Consider the following 19647-nt stretch of genomic DNA (forward strand, 5'->3'; position numbering starts at 1 on the left):
CAAAGCCGATTTACTTGCATAAGATGGGAAGTGCAAGTTCAATGATCAATTTAATGCATGGTTGAAGCCAGTGGATGGAAACGTAAAACGTGTTTAGGACCCGGATATGGAGCCATCGAGGAGGGAAACGTTTGTAAACATTGCAGTTAAACTGAATGGAATAAAAATGCAAAAGTCAGAAATACGGGATATGTCAGTGTAAAAAGATCCTTAAACGCCACAAACACTTGCACAACTATACAAGGATCAACTTAACCCCCCCAAAGTAATGTTATGTAGTTAAAGTACCGTCAATTGCCAAAGGATATCAATATGGCAAAACATTATTCTCTCATATTATTTCCATTATTTATTCTAATCATTTCAGGTCAGCTTTTCAGGACTACTCTTTTCTCCTTGTTTATACAGTAACCGTTTTTCTGTTTGGTGTTTACAATTAGTTTATGATGGGGTGAGGAAACTAAGGAAGATTTACAAATATAATCTTGTCATGCTTAAATAGAAACAAGTCCTTGTTTATTAGCAATACGTTTTCAAAAAAAGTCACAAAAAATAAGGATAAAATGTATTCATACATACCAGATACAAAATGAGCTGGGCAAATCTGAATTGTATCCACATTATTCACATCTAAATTCTGTTTACGCTTGCAAGCCATAATTACCTTATTTCTTTTTAGACAATCGCTCTGTAGTACTAGTACAATAGATGTTTTTATCTGTTTGCTCAATTCTGACCACTGCAAACATACTGCAAAAGTTAACGATTTAGCTTTAGCAGAGATGGTAACAGTCCCTTTTTACAGACAATATATTGTTTTGCTTTCCTCCAGGGGCGTTGCCAGACATATTTCACTGGGGCACGTGCCCCACTGTTGATCTGCAGTGCCCCAGTAAAAATGTCACCAATAAAAAAAAAACGCTTCAGAGTTTTAAGTCTACATAACATAGACAACAGCGCACATACTACTTAGTATGGTAATTGATTGCTACTGTATTCACTCCACGAAACAGTGAGCACATGGCTACTTAATATGGTAATTTATTCACGTGTGGATCGAGATTTCGGTTGAGAGAGAGAGAGAGAGGGGTGGGGGGGATTGGATTCGAATCACTGCGTGGGGTAGGTGACGTTAGCCAAAAACAATGTGTTAATTACAATATTTTGATTTGACTCAAACTAACTCCTAGATGGATTTAAGAAAGTTATTCGCCCGCAGCAGAGAAGAAGCGAGGAATGAGAGATGTAAGTGAAGTCCTAGCTAGCTAGGCAACATCATTGTCTTAAGTTGATGCTAAGTTAGCTAACGTTCATCCTTGTATCAAGACAAACATATTCATTTGAAGTACAAGCTGTCGGGGGAATTTCCAATGAACATGAAACATAATGTTGGTTATTGTCTGCTGGTTCTGCATCAATGATGATTTGGAGTAAACATGTGTGAGTTGAGTGCTTCTCAAATGGTTTATCTTCAGGAAGAAAAACAGTTTTCCATATCATCAAGTCGTGAGCCAAATTTTTAAATCATTCAAGTTTATTTCACAGAAAAATAGCACAGTAGACTTGTCTTGTTAATCGGTGTGACTTTGACTAAAATAATCTTGTTTTGTCACCAGAAAAATGGCTACAGCTAAAGCATCTGGTTTTGTTTCCAGAAAAAATAGTATCATTTCTGTATTTGTTTTCAGAAAGATGGCTGAAAATGTCGGGGTTTGTTGCCCCATTTAGATTTTTTAAATATATATTTCCATGTCTGTCCTGAGTCCTCCTCCAACTTGTTAGTCGGTTTGCCTTTTGCTAAAATACTCACTAATCGTCACTAGAAAAAAGGCTAAAATAATCTGGTTTTGTTGCCACAATTTCATTTTTTTCTCCCTAAACTTTTTTTTTTCATGCACACATGTGACTGCAACTCACTGAAAATGACACACAATCCACTTTTATGTCACGACCCACCAGTTGGGAACCACTGGTCAACTGTATAACAGTTACTGTAATATTTCCATGTCTGTCCAGAGTGATTGACCACTTTGCAAACATGAAAACGAGACGTTACAGTTTACTTCTCAGAAAATGATTCCCTGAACAGACACACAACAGTTGTTCATTTATTCTACTACTGTGGCTTTATTGTTTTGTGTATATTTTATAGTTTTGTGTATTTGAAATAGGATTAGCCACATTGCCATAAATGGAAATTAAATAATATAAAAGAACCCAGAGATGTAGGGGTGCTTTATTTTTTGTTTTACTTTTGTAGATGTTAAATTTGCAGATGATTACTGCAATATATATTTCAAAAAGAATGATTGCTCTTCCTTTTTGCTTTTACCAGTAGCAGTTCAGAAGTCTGGAGTAAAAAGGTGCACAAGTAGGTCAAATGCATTAGTTAATTTCAGGTGGTTAATCAAAGATCCATACAACATAATCTGATATGATTTCATAGTTTAAAGCACTATTTATGTATTTTTTTATGATAAATAAGCGCTAAAAATGTTTTTGCTTACGCGCTTTGCACGCTCACATGAATTATTTGTGCCCCAGTACAGTATTAGGTCTAGTGACGCCCCTGCTTTCCTCTACCATTGTTGACATTCTGTTTGTTGTTACATGAAAACTCTTTATGAAGCTCACTGCACCTTTTGCAAGAAAACAGTTTTATGGCAAATCTGAAAAATGGCCGTTATATTTGCTCATATTTTTTTTAATTAGTTTACAACAGAGAAGCTTCTAGTGTATTCAGTTAGTTGAATTCATATACTTACAATTTATTCTGGTCTTCTGATTTTTCTTTCTGTCTTTGTAGTTTTTGGTCCGTAAGAATGTGTAGTGGTCTTAAATTATATTTATTATGGTTTTAAAAAAGTCTTAAAAAGTTCTTAATTGGACTTGTTGAGCCGTTTGTCATATTATACCATAGGTACCTCACGGTCCTTTCTGCATGTCTTCCTTTGACAGAGTTACCAGAGAAAAACATTATGCATTATGCTACGAGAAATGCTATGTGGGCAAGAATTGTCCAGCCTGGCGCTGGTTAGTTCTAGCTTAATTAAATCCTCACCCCGACTAACAGGCACTGTTTTTTCCTGTGTACGAGCTTGCTCTAGTTTTGTTAGTCAAGTGTGACTCAAATAGTGATCTATGTTTTTAGAAAAAGTGATGGCGCCTTCCCAGTTAGGGTGAAGGCCATCCCTCTGCAGCAAGCCCAATTTGCCCCAGAATTATCAAGGATTGTTTGTCTCTGTTCTCTACAAAAACTAACCAGCCACCTGTTAAGCGAGAGTAACTTTCTATACCTCTCATCACTGCCTTTCGCGGGCAGAGGGCCGAAGACAAATACTCCATGCCGAGTCATTTTTCTGGCGAGATTACAAGTCCAAACTATGTTCCTCTTTGTAATCTCTGACTGTCTCATCCTAGTGTCATTGGCGCTCAAGTGTACAACTATGTTCGCGTAGGTAGTGGTGCGATTAGCTTGTCGCACCTGTTTACTAGGCCTGATGCGAGTCAGCTCCCTAATATTAGCTTCAATGTCGGGTGCTCGGGCCCCGGAAATAACACATATTTGTGCCTGGTTTACTAAGATGTATGCTGTGGATTATGGATTCCCTATGACTATGGTGTTGTGTCCGGTAGACTGAGGTTATGACTCAAGTAAAAGTAAAAAGTGGTCATCAAAATAATTACTTGAGCGTAAGTAAGCATTCTGCAAAAAAGTTATTCAAGTATTGAAAAACTTGTGAGTAACTTATGATTTTTTTGTTGCTATTTTATATGGTTCTTGGACTACAATTGTAGTTGATGTGAGCATGTATGTGTAAAAAATAATAATTTACAATTTATTGCAACATGTTTTCTCTAGTTAGAAGTGGAATTCTTGTAGGCTGAAATGTGAACATTTCTACTGACACTGATGACAGCACATTATATAAATGTTCTTTTTACTAGTTAAAAAGGTAACCATTGAAGATTTGTGCTGCCTTGTCTGATGTCATGGCACTTTTTACTGTCAGTGTGTTTCTATGTACTGAATTAGTCTGATTTGTTAGATAATTCAGTTTCTTCTATTTTCACAGCTACATGTGAAGTTCAAGTTTTTATGATCTTATCTCTAATGTGACTCTTGGCCATACACAATGTGTCTCTCATACGCTAGGGGGCGATCTTGGTTAATTCAGCCTGTTAAGCTATGTGGAAATGTAAATACAGTAGAACACGAGAATGTAAAGAAGTTTTGTTTCCCAGTGAAAATCTGAACGCAGTGTCTCTCAGTAGTTGTAGTTCTGATTGGGTCCCCGCCGTGAGTCTCTGTTTGATTGGTGAAATAGAGTCAAACGTCACTAAAGCTTTGTTGGATTGGCGAAACAGTCATGTGACTGTGCCTGCCAGAAGAAAGCTTGCTGACAAAATCAATTCTTCTTTGCAAGTCTTAATCAATCGATTATAAATAAATACGATTTAGATAAATGTAACGATCGAAATGAAAATCAAAGTAACTTAGTCAAAGTAGCGCTCTTCACAAAAATACTCAAGTAAAAAGTATGTTACATTAGGGCCGGGCGATATTGGCTTTCATTAATATCGCGATATACGATATATATTACAATATTTTGCCTTGGCCTTGAATGAACACTTGATGCATATAATCACAGCAGTATGATGATTCTATGTGTCTACATTAAAACATTCTTCTTCATACTGCATTAATATATGCTCATTTTAAACTTTCATTCAGAGAGGGAAATCACAACGAAGTCAATTGACCAAAACTGTATTCATTAAATACTCTTCATTCTCTCACGGGTGACTTTTTAAATGAAAGAACAAATTAATAGTGTTGCTACCTTTCTGTAGTAACAATTCTGCTGCATACTTTGCATTGATTGATACTTTTATTAGTAGATTGCACAGTACAGTACATAATCCGTACAATTGACCACTAAATGGTAACACCCGAATAAGTTTTTCAACTTGTCCACGTTAATCATTTCATGGTAGAAATATATACTATCAGCATAATACAGTCATCACACAGGTTAATCATCATATTATATACATTGAACAGCATATTGCTGTTGTCTGCTGAATATCTTCCCACTTGGAGCCAAACCACCGCCAGATGATGGACCTCCTGCTCTTTATGTTGGGCATATATTGTTCTTCCTCCATTTGTGATAAGTTTTGCACCATATCTCTCTTGTATTGTCACAAGCTCCTCTCCGCTCGACCTGCCTCAGCTAACTTTAGCCATGCTGCTACCTCTCTGATCGGCGAGAGCTATGACGCTAGACTCGCGAGAGTATGTGACGTATGTAAGAAGGCGGGCTTGTTTTCCGTATCTGTCAGATTGAGAGACGAGGAGGAGTGAGAAACGCCTGTTGTGTGATGCCTGCAGCTAAAAGCAACTTGACCTGCCTCAGCTAACGTTAGCCATGCTAACGTTAGCTCTCGGCGAGAGCGTGTGACGCTAGACGCGCAACAGTATGTGACGTATGTAAGAAGGCGGGCTTATTTTATGTCTCTGTGAGAAGGACAGACGAGAAGGAGTGAGACACGCTAGTAATGTAATGCACGCAGCTTAACGCAACGGTGTGAGAACATATCGAATATTACGATAGAGTAATTTTCTATATCGCACAGAGACAAACCTGCGATATATCGTATATATCGATATATCGCCCAGCCCTATGTTACATTAAAACTACTCTGACAAGTAATATTTTTTCAAAAAGTTACTTAAGTAAGTGTAACGCAGTAAATGTAGTGGGTTACTACCCACCTTTGGAACTGTCTAAAGGGTTAAAATCTATTATACGTCTTAACCGGTTTACCATTGCTTGTAGGCCGCTTTGGGCTACTACAAGCTGGGCTAGTCAGATCACTAGAGCTAATGCTAGCAAACGTGTTCGCGGTGTTTAATTTTACGACGCTACTCTGCTCTAACTGGCGGACCCCGGCCCTCTAGTAGGGACACCCTATCCCTGAGAAAGGTGCACAAAGAACAGAAAGCCATACTCACATTATTTCTGTCACTGAGTCGAGTTCTCGCTGTTTTTGGAGAGGAGTAGCTTCGGACCGGGACTAGCATAGTTTTGCTAGCCTTGCAGCCAGCTAACTCAAATGAAGCAGTTAAACAGAGAGAGTGGGTGCTTTGTAAATTTGAGTAAAACTACTTAATGTGTTAAAGATGGATTGAAGCAAGCTATACAACAATTAAAAGCACACTAATAGAAAGATAGCACTTAGCTTGGTCAGCGGGAGCGAGCAACACTGCAAGCAGGACATGTAACCTCTCGGATGTAACATTACACTTGGCATAGTTGCACTGACAAATACAGAGTAGCTAAAAGAGGACTCTTTCTATAAAATCTACCATCCTCTTGCAGTACTTGTTACCTTTTTCCTCCCTAACATGCTCACACTCTTTCCCAGGCTAACTCAAATGAAATAGTGCTGGCCTCCACCCACGATGTCCAGGAGGTGGACGTGTCTACGCTTGTGGCTGTGCAGCCCTACACCTGGATAGGGGATGATTTTGATAAAGAGTCACGCAGGTCGGATGGATACTTACTTTCCTTAAAAGGAGCTACTTCATTGCCAGCATTGTTAAAATGTTGACTTTGTTTTATAGCTCTGATGACATTGACTGCCGCTCATCTCACACCAACATTGCCCAGGCCAGTTCTGTCCCGTTTGCACCACCACAGATCCCCGTCTCTGCATCAATGCCATGGCTTGGCAGTGGGCAGACAAGCATGGGAGCCAGCGTGGTACAGAGTGATGCACCCACACACATACACCCGCACACACACACAATTATTTTCATTCATTCTATATCACTTGTCTGGCCTTGTCTAGTTGTGGCTGGACACTAATGCATGTTCCAGCTCATTAAAGATTAGAGGCTAGACACCAGCCGTTGGGACTCACACATTCTAGGGAAATACATTACAATTAACCCATTAACATTTAATTTTAATTTTAGTGAACATACATTTCTAAAAAAGACCAGGTACCTTGAGAGAACTCATACTTGGAGAATAGGTTTAAAATAAGAACAATTTTGCTGTAACACCGTGTTCACACCTTCACACACAATTCAACTGAATCTGACTAAATGCAGTTCATCATCAACGCTGCCGGGGGGGAAAGTAAGCCCAGTTGTGTATGCAAGAAAACCCAGCGTAAAGTGTTGCCAAACAAGCAATCAACAAGTATGTATATTCACTAACATAAAGTTGGCTATTGGGTGCCGAATGTAAAAGTTCAGTCACACTTTTCTAGCGGATATATTTCTCAGATTTAACTCACTTTTCTCAGATTTAGCAAATTTTTATCACATTTAAGTTTGAATGAAATGTTCTTTCTAAATATTATATCTAAATGTTAAATCCAAACCTATGTATAAATGTATATGTTAAATCTTAACTCTAAGCTTCAGTGTTGAATATAAATTTAAGTGTTGAATCTAAACCTAAATGTTGATTCTAAATCTAAGTATGAGCGCTAAATGTTAAATGTGACCGCTAAATGGTAAATTTAAACCTAAATCTTAAATTTTAAGCTAAATCGAAATGGTAGGCCACATTTTTGATCCAAACCAAAACCCTGAATGTTAACCTCCTTCTTAAATATAAACTTAAGTGTTAAATACAAATCTTTAATATTTTATTGTGTTTGAGTGTCTAAATGTCTCAACACACCATGCACAGGTTTGGAGCTAACATTTTGTTTTAATTTGCAACTTTATTGGTATTATTTGTCATCGAGCATTTGTCATGTTTTCTTCTTCCGCAGTAAGAGAGGTGTAGGAGTGTCTGCACAGGGTGGCGTGGATATGGGCGCAGCTTTGTGCATTTATATTTAAGGTTTAGGTTTGGATTTAAAATTTAGCGTTCACATTTGGATTTAAGATTTATATTTAGCATTTCGGTTTAGATTTAACAATTAGCGCTCAGATTTAGATTTAAGATTTGGGTTGAGATTTAACATATATATTTATTTTTAACATATATATTTAGATTTAACATATAGATTATATTTAAGATTTAAGTTTAGATTTAACATATAGATTTATATTTAAGATTTAAGTTTAGATATAACATTTAGATATAGTTTTTTGGGTCAAAATTTTATACAACCTTAAATATGATGATAATTAGCTACATTTATGAAAAGGGAGTTAAAGGAGAAATATGTAGTAATGTGGCCAGAAATGGTAGTACAATCACGGTTCAAATTCTGTAGTCCCCTCCCACGCTCCATGACTGAGGTTGCCAGATACGCAGCCGAATCCAAATCCTACTCAAAGGAACTTCAAATGGCAATGGACAAGTCCTACACTGTAAGTTTCTCTTGTTTATGCTTCTTGCAAGATCGTTTACTAGGTAAATATGCCACATTTTACTAATTAACGATTAGCCATATGTATTTGTAAAGTTACACAGCAATATTTTAGTCGGGACAGATTGTTGACATTACCCTGCTAAAATTTCTAGTTTGACTGCACGGACCACCATCAAAATATATTATGCATGATAATATATATTATACATTATATATGCCTACTTTGATGGCAAGCCAAGGCCAACAGATAAATTACCACCACATTTCATTCAGCATAACTCTATATTGCATCCAGCCTGACGCACTGCATCTTCCATGTACGCACATCACTATCTTTCAGTGCAGAATGCTATTCTATGAACCAACCCATATTACGCATAAATCATATAGCCTACTACCATGTCAATACACAAAGTAAAAAATCATTAGATCTAATGCATTATATTGTATCAAGCAAATACCACCCCATATGTGCCTGTTGCACATACAGTACCAGAAACTGCAATTGGCCGTGCTAATGTTGGAACCCATTTCCTGACTTTGGGAAGGCCATTCTAAAACCTTATTTCTCGCCTGATTTAGCCAATCCTTTACCACTTTTGACATGTGTTTGGGGTCATTGTCCTGTTGGAATACCCATATGCCTCAAGACCCAACCTCTGGGCAGATGATTCTAGGTTGTCCTGATCAATTTGGAGGTAATCCTCCTTTTCATTGTCCCATTTACTCTCTGTAAAGCACCAGTTCCATTGGCAGCAAAACACGCCCAGAGCACGTTACTACCACCACAATGCTAGATGGTAACGATGGTGTTCATGGGATTAAAGGCCTCGCCTTTTCTCCTCGAAACATATTCCAGTGTATTGTGGCCAAACAGCTCAATTTTTGTTTCACCTGACAACATCACATGGACAAAGATAAAACCTTCCGGAGGAAAGTTCTGTGGACAATGGAACACTGAACCCAAACTCACGTCAAAAGTGGTAAAGGAATGGCTAAATCAGACTAGAATTAAGCTTTTAGATTGGCCTTCCCAAAGTCCTGACTTAAACGTGTTGACAATGCTGAAGAAACAAATACATGTCCAACAAATTTAGCTGAACGGCACCAATTTTGTCAAGAGGAGTGGTCAAAAATTCAACCAGAAGCTTGTAGATGGCTACCAAAAGTGCCTTATTGCAGTGAAATTTGCCAAATGACATGTAACCAAATATTAACATTGCTGTATGTATGTATACTTTTGACCCAGCAGATTTGGTCACATTTTCAGTAGACCCATAATAAACTCATTAAAGAACCACACTTCATAAATGTTTTTTGTGACCCGTATGTGCTCCAATCACTCTATCAGAAAAAAATAAGAGTTGTAGATATTATTGGAAACTCAAGACAGCCATGACATTATTTTCTTTACAAGTGTATTTTGACCATGACTGTATTTCCCCCGTTAGCCTATATGTCGATGTGTCATTGACCAGGCTAACATGCTAAGCATTCGTTGCACGAACATACTAGCTTTGTTAGATAAGGTCATAGACTGTATTGGTATAGTTTACATACAAAATGTCAATTTTCATTTATTACAAGTAATAAAAAAATATGAAGGCCTTACTTACTTATCTAGGAAGAAATTAGCAAGTTTGGCATCAGATGAAAAAATCTTCTCCTCTTCAATCGTCTCCATCTTTCAAAGGCATCCCCGATACAAATCCTTGTTTTGTTTCTAGCTTTGTCATCAATAAGGTGAGAATCGTAACAAGGCTTTTTAGATTTACTAAGGTCTGACATGTTTAGGAACTTTACCAGTGGCAGTAGCTCGACAAAGATGATGGTGCCGAACTGGCAACCTGGATGTGACACACTCACAAACTTTTAAATTGGTCAAACAGTGGAGGGCGGTAAGTTATAAAGGTTTTCGAAAAAAACATGATTTATTAATGCATAGCAGGGCAATTTAATGATAACTTGACATGAAATATCTACATATGGCACCTTTAAATCTGAGAAAAGGGAGTTAAATATGAAAAATATATCTGCTAGAAAAGTGTGACTGAACTTTTACATTTTGCATCCCATAGTTGTCAACATCTGTAGATCATTTAATTAGCCCTACTAAATACTTTTACTCAGCCTGTCTATGACCCATGCATATTTCTTAGAGTTTAGGTATTTTTAACTCTTATCTATGTCGAACAAAACGTAGCCATGCCGCCTAAACAGCTACCCTGCTGAGTCTGAGGGCCGATACAGTGTGCTAACTTGTGTGCATCTCTTAGATGGACATGCACATAAATACAGATAGTGCCCACGCTCCCAGCCGCTTGCCCAAGGTGCAGCTTTGCGTCACACTTACACACAGTCAGGGTTCTCCCTGTTCCAGCCATGTTGATAAATATGTGCAGTGTGAATGACACACATCTTTGTTGGATGAGCGTCTTAACCAACTACCTTTGTCTTTATTTTTTCCAGATCATGAAGCGGAATCTAAATAATGTCAAGAGAATGACCTCCCATCCCATATATCAGTATTGTAAGTATTTGTTTTCAATAAGAATTTACAATACATTTTGCAAATTACTGCTGTACATACAGTTCTATATTGCATGAGCTCCACTCACAAGGGCGCCTAGCAGCTGACTTAGAACTGGTGCGGACCAGGGGAATCCGACTGTTTAATTAAAACAGTCGGAACAGTGTCTGTCTCTCTACCTAAAGTTTGCGTTTTCCATCCCTGGTTCTGCACAACCATCATGAAGTATCCTTACGCATATTTAATCTCAATACGCTTCTGAGGCTATGTCATCAGTATGTAAATTAGTTTTCCTTCCATGGCAACGTATACTACTGTACTGTGTATACTACTGTACTGTGTGTCTAGCACAGCACACTTCCTCGGCTTTGAACGCGGGTCCACTAAGAGTTAAGTCAAGCAGTGCTAGGCAATTAGCTACATTCCACCAGATGTCACTCCGTTGTCCAGCACAGCTTTTGATGCATCAGAAAGTGAGGTTTACTCAACGTCGCATAACCACATTAGCTGGCTTCTGTTATACTCACTCTCACCCAATTAGTAACAGTTTGGCCTTGGTGTATTTTTTAAAATAATTTATTAAGTGTCATTCTAGTTATATCGTTATTACAGAACTGTTGAAACCCCGAAAAATATAAAAGTGCCTTACTTTAGACTTAAGTTCATTACTCTATTCCCATTTACGTTTTAACCCTACTCTTGCAACATGGTAAGCATGTAGTGATTACTTTTAAATGGAAACACAAAAGCGTCACAAAATATATATAGTTTTTATCTAAAATAAAAATATAATGTTTTCTTATAAAACGACATAATTTCAAAACAGCTACTTGTTTCAAGCTAATGCCTTGTCAGGCATAACCAGAGCATAGTCAACTTGTCATCTACTGTATGTCTATGTGTCTATGCTTGTATGCCAGACATGACAGGGGCTCAGGATGGCAGTGTGAGAATGTTTGAATGGAACAGACCTCAGCAGCTCATTTGCTTCAGACAAGCAGGCAACGCTCGAGTCACCCGACTCTATTTCAACTCCCAAGGCAACAAAGTGCGTGTGCACACACACAGATATCCATCCTCTTTGTTTTGTCTATTGATAAAGTTGTTCTGTTTGTTCTAGTGTGGAGTAGCTGACGGTGAGGGATTCCTCAGTCTGTGGCAAGTCAACCAGACATCCTCCAACCCCAAACCCTACCTGGTGAGGTCATATCCTAACTGTCCAACTACAATAAGCGCTTCACGAGCACAAACACACGTCATTGGAGAAAAAAAAAATAGACTTTTGACCACTTATTTTGTGTCTGATATTGTTGGTAGAGTTGGCAGTGCCACACGAAGACCTGTGGAGATTTTGCTTTCATCACATCCTCGAGTCTTATTGCCACAGCTGGACAATCCAATGATAACAGGTGTGTCTCAAGCTCTTCTTTGACCAGAGCTTATCTTAATATTTTTAGTACATAGCAACACGACTGACTACTTGTTGTTCTACAGAAATGTGTGTTTGTGGGACACTCTGATTTCACCCAGCAATACTATGGTCCACGGTAGGAATCCCAAAAAACTTCATATGTGTTCCCTATATATCAAGTTATGCTGTATTGATTTTAGATGTGTTCTTGTCTCTCCCTTCAGCCTTTCCTTGTCATGAGAACGGGGCCACTGTGCTGCAGTATGCTCCTAAACAGCAGCTGCTGATCACTGGAGGCAGAAAGGGCTTTGTGTGCGTGTTTGACATCCGCCAGAGACAGCTGCTCCACACTTTCCAAGCCCATGACTCCGCCATCAAGGCTCTTGCTCTGGACGCCTTCGAGGACTTCTTTGTCACTGGCTCGGCAGAAGGCAACATGAAGGTGATGCATACGTTCTGTCCTTACAACACAGAACTCCAACACGAAACAAAGCAAGAATAACATTTTATACAGTATGTTTGAAAAAAGATACATCATTTTAAAAAATCCTTTGCTTTGACATATGACCTCTATAATGCAATTGAAAAGATATACAAATAAAGTACTAATCGACTAATAATTAGTGAGAGGGGGTAAACAAAACCTCCTTCCTTTGCGTAGATGACTCAGTTTGGACCGGCACAGTTAAAGCGATTTTATTCAATCATGTATATTTTTTTTATGGTTGTAGATGACTCATTTTCATGTTGAAAACTTAAAATATTTTGGAGAAAGGAAAGGGTATTTAAATATTTGAGTATAATGCTGTGATGCTTTACACTAATGCAAACTACAACCACAAAAACACACATTGGGTTTGTGTTAATGTTTCTCTGGCTATCAGTCATAACTGAACAACATAATCTTTGTCAGACATTTTGATACACCTCCAACAAAAGTAATTTTATACATGATAATATATGTAGTTGTAATTATTTAATCAATTATATACAAACTAGGTAATCCATTGGAAACTGAATAGAATTAGACATTGTACAGTTTTTTGTGCAATTTCACATTTGAGGGTTTATATATGATAACTGTGATGGAGCATTTCACTTGATTAAATAAAAATGAACGCTACACAGTACTGACATTGAAGGTATTAAAGACGAGCTGCTCCAGTTCCAGTAAGGCTTAAAATGACCACAATTCTATTAATATTACATGTTATCATGAATATATGTGTTACTACATCACATACATACTTACAGGATGTATATAAGGTTGATAATTTTTTTTAGTGGGTTTATACTGTAGGTTTATAGCTTCATAGGTAAAATTGTTATGACCTCTGTAACGGTTGGTTGAAGTTTATTACGATCATGTATACAATTTCAATATGATACATCACATATTTTCATTTGTCTTTACAACATGTCCGATAAGGAGTAGGAGGAAGCAGAGCTTATTTATTCTTAACCCCTTTCTACCTCATAGCAATTCCGGTACTAACACATGCTCAGTTCCTGTTCTTAATTTGTACATCAATTCACTCTGAATACAACCGTCCTGTTCATAAATCGTTAAGTCATTCATGGTTCACAAAATGAATTGAATAATATATTTTTTTAATTAAGTTCAATACTTTTGTTGTAGGTTCCTGTACTTTTCCTGTACTATTCCTGTACTCTTAACTTTTGTGGTTTGAACAGTTTTTAACTTTCCACTTTATTTATATAGCACATTTAAACAACATGTTTCCAAAGTGCTGCACAACAATATTAAAAACAACATTCAAATACTATCCTGATCTCCACCAATGACTAAATAAAAACCCAAAATTTAAATAAATACATATAAAACCAATATAAAAACAATATAAAATATGATTACAAATATTTTAAGGCTGAAACTAATTAAAACAGTTAATAGAAATCTAAATTTTAAAACACAGAGGGCAACAGAGGACACAACTCAAGTAGTGTTAAAAGCCAGAGCATAAAAATGGGTCTTAAGACGAGACTTAAAACACTCCACTGTGGGAGCAGTTCGAATATGGAGGGGCAGAATGTGCCAGAGCTTAGGGCCGACCACAGAGAAGGCCCTGTCTCCCCTAGTTTTAAGTCTGGTCTTGGGCACCAGGAGCTGGAGCTGGCTCTCAGACTTTAGAGCGCGCGCAGGATTGCAAGTTTGGATGAGGTCTGAGATATAGTGAGGTGCCAGTCCATGTACAGCTTTAAAACAGCTTTTTGGTCATAGGTTGGATCATATTAGTACGTTGTTTGACATCTTTGCTTAATCCATTCCATAATTTAATTCCACATAAGTATATGCTAAAGGTCCTAAGTGTTGTATGGGCATAAAAATGTTTTAGGATAGACTTTATTCATCCCACAAAGGTTGCAGTGCAGATACAGAAAGTCCACAAAAATGTGAAAACATCAAATAACACGAAAGACGTTAAAGGAGCAAAGAACTTAAGCAATCAGCTGTCGCTTCAGAGCTGATTGCGATAGATTTTTGAGCTACAAGGTAAACACAACAAAAAAACAAAAAACTAGCAATAAATAATACAAATTGTGTTAAAAGATTACAGCATGCATAAGATACATTTTTCACTAAAGTTATGTTTCAACTCTTTTTTTGAGAATTGGTGTATATTATTAGTTAACATGTTATATTTAGCTTTTTGCATAATTTCAGCTGTTTGCAAATGCACCGAATCATTGAATTTCAACATTTTTATTTTAATAAATAAAGAGTTTGTGTGTTCTCCATATCCAACCTTATGTATAATTCTAACTGACCTCTTTTGGTACTTTTGTAGTTATTTTCTTATATATCTACACAATAACTCAGATTTGGTAACACTAGAACATTTTTGGTCAAATTTGAACATATTTTGCTTTATTCATTGTAGAAATATTTTTTTCGCCATTTTATGTTGCATAATGTTATTAGATTTACAGGCTATTTCTTAATCTATTACTCGTCCAGTATCTTCTCCGCCTATTTGTGTTTGATTTTCTCCTTTGTTGTTGGCAAATAGCAATATTTGAGTTTTACTGAGATTCAAAGAGTCTGTTTTTGTAAAACTGTTTCTTCAACTTGTTAATTTCTTTAGTTATTTGTATTAGCTTCTCTGTTTTCTCTCTTTAGGTAATTTGTGACTTTACAAATGTCAATTTCGGTCCTAGTGTTGATACAGTATTTAGCGCTGTTGACGTATATTCACCAAGCTTTACGTCTTGCTTCTTGGTGGACTTGCGTGTGTTGTGTTGTGTTGTTTTTTTTCTGAGTGTGGCATTTGAGTTCCTGTCCAGTGCTCTTAATGTCACTTTCCCTGTCTGAGTCTAAGCGCTGACTCTCACATTTGTCCTCGATTGGCAACTGGGACACACCTGTTTCTGGTTGCCAATCAGGCTCCCATATATGCCTGCCCTGTCTTTAAAACCGCATTGGTGGCGTTGTTTATTGTAGATTATGAATGGCGGTTATCCTCAGTCTAATTCTTTATTTGTGCATTCCCTAACTGTACTAGACATATTCTAATTTGCGTACTTCAGAGCAACAAACAGCATCCTTTGTTTTGTGTAAACGATTTTGTGTATCTTTTACTCACACTCCCACCTGTCGTCCTCTGCACCCTTGTGGGTCACGCAGCAAGCTATGCATTCCAATCCTTGCAGAAATACTTAATCCCTATTATTTGCATTGATAGGATCCTGCACCCCCACTACCCCGAGAGGGACAAGCGATAAAAAATAAATGGCTAGATGTTATCTACCTCTTACTCGCCTTTTCTCACTTTTTAGAATGCACAGAAAAGACAGACAGACGTGTGTGTTATTCAATCACATAAGGATTATGGTTTTTGTTCTGAACCAAATTCCAAAAAGTGCAGTTCTCCTTTAAGGCAAAAGCAGAAAGCAAACAATGAACACCAGTAGTGTCACTAGTAAAAGACAGCCTTTTGAACATTGTGCATCCATTTTCTATTTCATGTTTTCTATGACTCTTTTGATGTCTGTCAGTTTTTGTTGTAATGTTTCAGCCCATATATGAACAGCTTTGTTCCAGCCGCAGTTATTATTTTAAACTAACTATAGCTATGTTGCACATTTTTTTATTTTTATGTACTTATTAATTCATGGTAGTGTTATCTTACTGTCCTCTACTAACTTTTACTCTGCCTCTTTTTATCGTTTGTGACTTTTTCTATAATCCTTCTTTTCCTGGTCCTGGTTTCAGACAGCCTGTATGTCATGTTGTGATCTGTTTTGTGTTAATACCTTTGTTTATTTTAATATGTATGCATATGCCATTCTCCTGTTTTTAACACTGCTGAAGAAATCTACCTTTGGGTACAAATAAAGTCACTTGAGCAAGTGAGTTGCTGAAACCTAATTTCAAGAGAAGAGAATGGACCTTAAATGCACACTGCTGCAGTTCAAACCAAGCTGATCAAAGGAATTTAATTTATGATGAGAATAATATTATAAATGTAACAATACAATTGTTGGCCTATGTTGAGATGGTTTCATATGACAATAAGCTATTCTTGCACAAGATTCAGAAACATTGCTCAGGATTAAATCTAAAGCCAAAGACAAACAGTTCCATCTGATTGGGTGGCACTGCTGCTAACAATAACGAGGCATCACTGAGAGGAGTGTGAGTCTGACTACTGACCGTGTTGTCATCTTTCTTTCTCCAGGTGTGGAAGCTAGCTGGCCACGGGCTCATGCACTCTTTTGGCAGTGAACACGCTAAACAGTCCATCTTCCGCAACATCGGCGCCGGAGTCATGCAGGTGGAAACCCGGCCCGGTAACCGCATCTTTACCTGTGGGGCGGACGGCACCCTGAAGATGAGGGTCCTCCCTGACCGTTACAACATCCCCAGCAACTTGGTTGACATCCTGTAAATTCTGCTCTCTCTTTTGTGTGCCCAAAGAGGGAATAGGGAAAAAAAAGAATCACAAAAGCTTATGTAACACTTGCAAGGCTTTAAGAGTGTAAAAGATGGGGAAAGAGCTGGTCAAAGGAATACCTTACTTTTGGCATCTTTCAGTGTTCATAAGTAAACAGTTGATCATATCTTAAGTGACAGAGCTGCAAATATTAGTTTTCCCAAAGGCTGAAAGCAAAGGTAACATACTTGATTTTAAAGCTAGATTTTATTGTCATTTTATTGAAGAATCGCTACTCTTAGAGCGTTTTCATAGAGAAGCTATGCATGTCCTGTTCTCGTTACGCGGTGCAATCACAGGTCTATTGATAGTGCTCTGTAAAAGTGCTCTGGCAAAACTTTAAAAAATGTGTAACTGTTGTCATTTTGTGCTCACAGCTGAACTCTCTTAGCATCTACTGTAAACAGCACTGTGGTTTGTTCTTAAATCTGTGGTATCCAAGTGTGAATCAAGTTGTTGGACAATTTCTTTTTATGGTTTTTAAACTCCTCCGTCTTTTATGCCTGGCTTTTTATCAGTCCTTATGGAAGAGTTGATGGTGCATTGCTCCTGTAGTGACATCCCCTACCCCACTGTCACAGACCAGCCCAGTAACACACACGGACCTGTCCGGTTTTGGCTTTTGTGTGTCTGTCTGTGTATTCACTTTCCTGTGTCTGCCCTCCTACCTGCCTCCAAATGCCTGTTTTGTGTGGCAGCATCACTGCTAGAACATTCCTGTTTGGGAAGATGTATTTTAATCCTGTGACTGTGATTTCAGTGTTTCCCTCTGTCTGGTACCATTAAGCCGCCACAAAGACCCCACGGCTCCTCCCTTCTAGTTTTGCACAAAATGATGTCTTGTCTTTTTCTTCCTTAGTTTTCTAAAAAATGGTATTATTTAAATTATTTGTGTTTGTTTCGTTGACCATTCCTTTGTGAAACCGTTTAAGTGAATGCCTTTTATTTTAGGAATGTAAGGGGTTTGACTTTACTTGACTGGGAGACGTGCAACACAGTTTGTTGTGTGTAAGTGTGTGTTACCTTGCTAGTTTGAAACGGTTTATTTATAAAGAACAGATATTTGCACTCAAATTATGGAGACACTAAAGGTTTTATTTCAAATAAATGGGTTATTGAGGAATGATCTGTTAAATACGAATGAATGTCTTGCTGTATTTGGCCTAGTAGTCAAATGTTTAAAATTGTTTTAATATATAAATATCTATAAATATATGAAATATCACAGCAGCTTGTACAAACATGAAAGCATTTGTTTATTTTTGGTTTGTATCATACCAGCTGAATTAGTTGACTTTTTGTTGGATGTATGTAAGGTTTTTATTAAACAAATTTGTGTTTGGCTCCCCCCTTTCCGCCCACTATGTGTATTGTTCGTGTTCTACCAGTGGCCCTACTGGTGCCTCGTATGTGTGTGTGAATGTGTGTGTGAGTGCATGCAACACAAAACTAGTATCCTGGACAGGTGCTTACAAGAGTGCCGATGCCAGAAAGAAAGAACAGGTTGTGGTGGGAGATTTACCTTTGTAAAGTGAATAAATTATTTTTATTTCACTGGCTTGATTTGGTGCTATTTGTTGCTTGCTTCTTTCTTTAGTAACCAGATACTGTCTTATTATATTGTAACCTTTGGCTTGGATTACTCAACTACAAAAGGGACCATGTGTTTATTTGTATAAACACATTGATACATGCACTATTAAATCATATGCAAACCCCGTTTCCATATGAGTTGGGAAATTGTGTTAGATGTAAATATAAACGGAATACAATGATTTGCAAATCATTTTCAACCCATATTCAATTGAATGCACTACAAAGACAAAATATTTGATGTTCAAACTCATAAACTTAATTTTTTTTTTTGCAAATAATAATTAACTTAGAATTCCATGGCTGCAACACGTGCCAAAGTAGTTGGGAAAGGACATGTTCACCACTGTGTTACATCACCTTTTCTTTTAACAACACTCAATAAACGTTTGGAAACTAATTGTTGAAGCTTTGAAAGTGGAATTCTTTCCCATTTTTGTTTTTATGTAGAGCTTCAGTTGTCCATGGTCTCCGCTGTCGTATTTTACGCTTCATAATGCGCCACACATTTTCGATGGGAGACATGTCTGGACTGCAGGCAGGCCAGGAAAGTACCCGCACTCTTTTCTTACGAAGCCATGCTGTTGTAACACTTGTCTTGCTGAAATAAGCAGGGGCGTCCATGATAACGTTGCTTGGATGACAACATGTGTTGCTCCAAAACCTGTATGGACCTTTCAGCATTAATGGTGCCTTCACAGATGTGTAAGTTACCCATGCCTTGGGCACTAATACACCCTCATACCATCACAGATGCTGGCTTTTGAACTTTGCGCCTATAACAATCCGAATGGTTATTTTCCTCTTTGTTC

At 37.6% G+C, this 19647-nt stretch overlaps 1 protein-coding gene across 3 annotated transcripts in view; it reads left to right on the forward strand.

Moving 5' to 3' along the window:
- The window catches only part of dmxl2 (Dmx-like 2), a 79402-nt gene extending 60606 nt beyond the window's left edge, over positions 1-18796 (forward strand). For all 3 annotated transcript variants that reach the window (XM_061883992.1, XM_061884002.1, XM_061884009.1), the window contains 9 exons: positions 6433-6554; positions 6632-6770; positions 10816-10876; positions 11797-11924; positions 11997-12074; positions 12194-12285; positions 12371-12423; positions 12512-12729; positions 16988-18796. In XM_061883992.1, coding sequence (XP_061739976.1) covers positions 6433-6554; positions 6632-6770; positions 10816-10876; positions 11797-11924; positions 11997-12074; positions 12194-12285; positions 12371-12423; positions 12512-12729; positions 16988-17197 — 1101 coding nt within the window. In that variant the 3' untranslated portion in view covers positions 17198-18796. The remainder of the gene's footprint in view (positions 1-6432; positions 6555-6631; positions 6771-10815; positions 10877-11796; positions 11925-11996; positions 12075-12193; positions 12286-12370; positions 12424-12511; positions 12730-16987) is intronic.
- The last annotated feature ends 851 nt before the right edge of the window (positions 18797-19647 follow it).

This window comes from Nerophis ophidion, linkage group LG02 (genome assembly GCF_033978795.1).
Source record: "Nerophis ophidion isolate RoL-2023_Sa linkage group LG02, RoL_Noph_v1.0, whole genome shotgun sequence".
Lineage (NCBI taxonomy): Eukaryota > Metazoa > Chordata > Actinopteri > Syngnathiformes > Syngnathidae > Nerophis > Nerophis ophidion.